Source organism: Borostomias antarcticus, assembly GCF_949987555.1.
Source record: "Borostomias antarcticus genome assembly, chromosome: 25".
Taxonomy (NCBI): domain Eukaryota; kingdom Metazoa; phylum Chordata; class Actinopteri; order Stomiiformes; family Stomiidae; genus Borostomias; species Borostomias antarcticus.
The window spans coordinates 13650879-13655878 of NC_140258.1; the positions used below are offsets into that span (position 1 = coordinate 13650879).

At 50.8% G+C, this 5000-nt stretch overlaps 1 protein-coding gene across 1 annotated transcript in view; it reads right to left on the minus strand.

The window, feature by feature from the left end:
- Positions 1-143: 143 nt before the first annotated feature.
- Positions 144-5000, minus strand: part of LOC311326075 (secreted frizzled-related protein 1-like) — a gene marked incomplete at its 5' end in the record, with an annotated part of 6572 nt that continues 1715 nt past the window's right edge. The window contains one exon of the mRNA XM_084458915.1: positions 144-563. Coding sequence (XP_084315041.1) covers positions 235-563 — 329 coding nt within the window. The 3' untranslated portion in view covers positions 144-234. The remainder of the gene's footprint in view (positions 564-5000) is intronic.

Here is a 5000-nt window from a genome sequence, read left to right on the forward strand (position 1 = left end):
CATCCTGTAGCAGGCCACAGACACACTGGATAGGCCACAGATACTCTGGACTCTACTGTGTTCCCCATGGGAGGAAATGGCGGGTGGGTCATAACATCTGGTGGGGGGCAGGGGGAGTCAAGGGAGTCATGAAGGAGGGGGGTATCACTGGGGGAGATGATGACGGAGGGGGTTGGGGGGGGGGTGAGGGGGTGACCGGGGCTGGGGTGACGAGAGGGGGTGACCGTCCGGCCGTCACTGGAAGACGGTGTGGTAGGTGGGGCACTGGTGCGACTTCATGTACTTGATGGCGAACTTGAGCTCCTTGCTCTTCTTCTCCCACTTGTGGATGGACATGAGCAGCAGCTGCTGGTCCACCTTGCGGCCCATGATCAGGAAGTTGGCGCCCAGGCTGTCCAGCTGGGCGCACGGGCAGTTGGCGCCGTTCTTGATGTAGAGTGTGAGCTTCTTCAGGTCCTTCTTCTTCAGCACGCCCTGCTTCAGGACCTTCTTCTTCTTGGGCGCGGCGATGAGCTTCCGGTCACCGCGCTCCTTCTTCACTTCCTTGATCTTCATCCTGAGAGCTGGAGAGGGGGGGGGGGTGGAGAGGGGGGGGGGGGGGAGATGGAGAGAAGGAGCATGGGAGTGTGTTCATGGCTGGTTCTCTGAGAGGAGCAGTGATCCTGAGACGGTCGTGGGACGGACCGCTGAGCACACAAACAAGGACGACCTCCATCCATATTCTGAACAAACAAATGGAATGAGGTCATGGAAACCCAATGAAATCTTATTCGTTTAGCAAATCAACCTCGTCTCCGCGTCTCACGTTACCCTCACTCCTGCTGTGCTTTGGACTTGTGATGTGCTTTGAATTATGACATGGCAGAGTGTTGGAAGACATTACGAAAGACATGTCACTCACGCACGCACACACAGGGTGTGTGTGTGTGTGTGTGTGTGTGTGTGTGTGTGTGTGTGTGCGTGTGTGTGTGTGTGTGTGTGTGTGTGTGTGTGAGTGTGTGTGTGTGTGTGTGTGTATGTGCGTGTGTGTGTGTGTGTGTGTGTGTGTGTGTGAGTGAGTGTGTGTGTGTGGGGTGTGGAGGATGCGTCAGGGACAGAGAGGGTCCAGTAATGTGTTTATAAACCTGCCAATGGAACTTTCCACTGTAGTCTGCAGGCTCCCCTGAGAGGCACCGATTGGTGGGCTCTCTCTCTCTCTCTCTCTCTCTCTCTCTCCCTCTCTCTCACACACACAAACACACACACACACACATACACATCTCCTCTCCTTCTCCTCTCCTCCTCCTCTCTGAATCTGTTCATCCTCCAGCGGATGATCTCTGTCCCGCCCCCTGGGACCATCATCCCACCCGTCACCTGAACCTCTGACCTTATTTATACACATTTCTGTTTACATGCATTCATATCTCTGCATGGGGGCCGGGGTGGAGGGGGGGGGCTGTGGAGGGGCCGGGATAGGGGGGGGGTCTGTGGAGCGGCCGGGGTAGGGGGGGGGGGCTGTGGAGTGTTCCAGAGAGGAATTCGGTGTGTGAGCGTTCTGACAGGGTGTATTAATCAGGCTGAAGGCCTGGCGCTGGTATGAGACACCAGACTGCAGCGCTGCCCCTGCTGGAACATCGCCCTCTCTCCTCCCGTCTACTGTTTTATAAACACGCTCGTACACACAGATGCGTACACACACCAGGCATGTGTCACGGCTGTGTGTGTGGGGCTGTGTGGGTTTGTTCTGTTTCATGTGATTCATGACTCTCTCTCTCTCTCTCTCTCTCTCTCTCTCTCTCTCACTCTCTCTCTCTCTCCCCTCATAGGTGATTGGACACATGAAGATGGAGGGAAGGGTACGTTGAGAGAGTGAATGAAGGGAAGAGAGCAAGAGAGAGAGAGAGAGAGAGAGAGGGGGGGGGGGGCTGTCAGTTTCCTCCAGTTTCTCCTGACAGGCTGGTTTTGGCACGGCAGCACCACAGCAGAACCAGGCTACGGGGACATTTCACCAGGGCCAAACCGCCAAGCCACACTGCTGGACTGAGGCAGAGAGGGTAGCAGGGCCGTCCTCACCACTGTTCATCATCATCACGTTGGGGTGAGGCTCCAAAGAAACGTCCGTATGAACGACAAGGTTGTAATGGGATCCCACGGTTGTGACTTGCAGAGCTGCAGCGTGTGTGTTAGTCATCCTTGGCTCTGTCACACCAGCGTCATTACTGTTCATCTCTGTCTATTCTGGAGCCGTCTATGGTCCTACCTACTCTATGGTCCTACCTACTCTATGGTCCTACCTACTCTATGGTCCTACCTACTCTATGGTCCTACCTACTCTATGGTCCTACCTACTCTATGGTCCTACCTTCTCTATGGTCCTACCTACTCTATGGTCCTACCTACTCTATGGTCCTACCCACTCTATGGTCCTACCTACTCTATGGTCCTACCTTCTCTATGGTCCTACCTACTCTATGGTCCTACCTACTCTATGGTCCTACCCACTCTATGGTCCTACCTACTCTATGGTCCTACCTACTCTATGGTCCTACCTACTCTATGGTCCTACCTACTCTATGGTCCTACCTAATCTGGGTTTTCAGAAGCTCTCGCTGCGGCCAGAACTACTGGGAACTAGCTACGGTATTCGTGGACCAATGAGAATCCGATTGGATTTTGTTTGAGGAGGATGATTGGCCCACGCAGATAGTGAGCTGTGCGGGGAAGCTGATTGGCCTCTGATTGGTCACTGATCACAGCTTTCCACTTTTCAAATATTGCTGACGAGTCCTGCGTTCTGAGACACAAGCTGTGATTTACTGGGACTTTCTTCCACATTGACTCTCACTTCACAGAGGTTTTTATTACACAAATGGCAAAATGTATTACCTAAATTAAATTTTCACTTAGTCCCACCTATACGCTCCCGATGAAATAATGTTCAAATGCAGCTGGATTTGAAAGGTAACGCGCTGGCTCCGCCCCTCTGACCATGTTTGTGGCACTTGACCCCCGACTAGGTCAAACCTGAGTTTCTCTCGGCCATGACGACCCCACCGGCCATGACAACCCCACCAGCCATGACAACCCCACCATGACAACCCCACCAGCCAATAGAGGTTCAGATTCAACCGTCAAGGCGGTTCTTACTGCAGCTTTCAGTTTAGTGTTTGATCCCTTTGTTACCGCATCGAAAGCCTCTCAGTTCTGAAAAATTGTTTTATCTCATAAAGTAGTGAAGTCATCTGGTCTCTGAACCCTGCAGGAGACTGAGTTGGACAGTGGACGGTGCACTCCTGTGATTGGCTGTCTGCCTTTAGAGGTATCACGTTCTGAGCCAATGGGAAAACGTACGCGTCTTGGTAGGGTGAAACGGAATGTTATTCAATCTCAAAATCAAACAGTCAAACAAATAATCTGGATGAGATTTGTGAACTTGCGGTAAATTACAAAAGATCGCATCGCTGATGCCCCGAAACAGAGGAAGAACAAAGGAATTGTTTTTGTTATTGTTGGATTTGAATAATGACATTGACTCTTTGTTTTGTCTTTCATTGTTAAACTTGATGTTTGTTGTGAGCACGAATGCCACAGGATCGTTTTCATTGTAATGGATAGAGAAAGATCTAATTTGACATAGTGTGGATATTATATATTATATAATATTTGGCAGGTGTTTTTTTTTTTTATCTGGTGACTTCTAACAGAAGAAAGGCTGTAGTTAGTTCCATAGAAATATGATTTCCAGTAGAGATATTGCCCGCTTGAACGATAGCATCATGCTTGTTACAAATGCTCTTTTCAGAACTGTGCTAAGCTTCACTGCATTGGAGGAACTTTGGGGGAGTGTATCCTCATCACTATGATCTTCCCATGTCATCTGAGCTGGCTTCACCACATGCGCACATCACTGTGACAATCAGTGACAGGATTGGTGGTTGGATGGATGGATGGATGGATGGATGGATGGATGGATGGATGGATGGATGGATGGATGGATGGATGGATGGATGGATGGATGGATGGATGGATGGATGGATGGATGGATGGATGGATGGATGGATGGATGGATGGATGGATGGATGGATGGATGGATGGATGGATGGATGGATGGATGGATGGATGGATGGATGGATGGATGGATGGATGGATGGATGGATGGATGGATGGATGGATGGATGGATGGATGGATGGATGGATGGATGGATGGATGGATGGATGGATGGATGGATGGATGGATGGATGGATGGATGGATGGATGGATGGATGGATGGATGGATGGATGGATGGATGGATGGATGGATGGATGGATGGATGGATGGATGGATGGATGGATGGATGGATGGATGGATGGATGGATGGATGGATGGATGGATGGATGGATGGATGGATGGATGGATGGATGGATGGATGGATGGATGGATGGATGGATGGATGGATGGATGGATGGATGGATGGATGGATGGATGGATGGATGGATGGATGGATGGATGGATGGATGGATGGATGGATGGATGGATGGATGGATGGATGGATGGATGGATGGATGGATGGATGGATGGATGGATGGATGGATGGATGGATGGATGGATGGATGGATGGATGGATGGATGGATGGATGGATGGATGGATGGATGGATGGATGGATGGATGGATGGATGGATGGATGGATGGATGGATGGATGGATGGATGGATGGATGGATGGATGGATGGATGGATGGATGGATGGATGGATGGATGGATGGATGGATGGATGGATGGATGGATGGTCTGACTTGGTCTGACTTGGAGGCTGGTTATCTGAAATAGTCAACGGGCTGGCCGGCTAGGTGGTTGGCTGGATGGAGAGCTGACTGGTTGAATCGATGGCTAGATGGCTGACTGGCTGACTGACTGACTGACTGACTGACTGACTGACTGACTGGCTGACTGACTGACTGACTGGCTGACTGGCTGACTGACTGACTGACTGACTGTCTTGTAGGGGAACACTATCTGCTCCTGACTGTCCTTGTGGTCT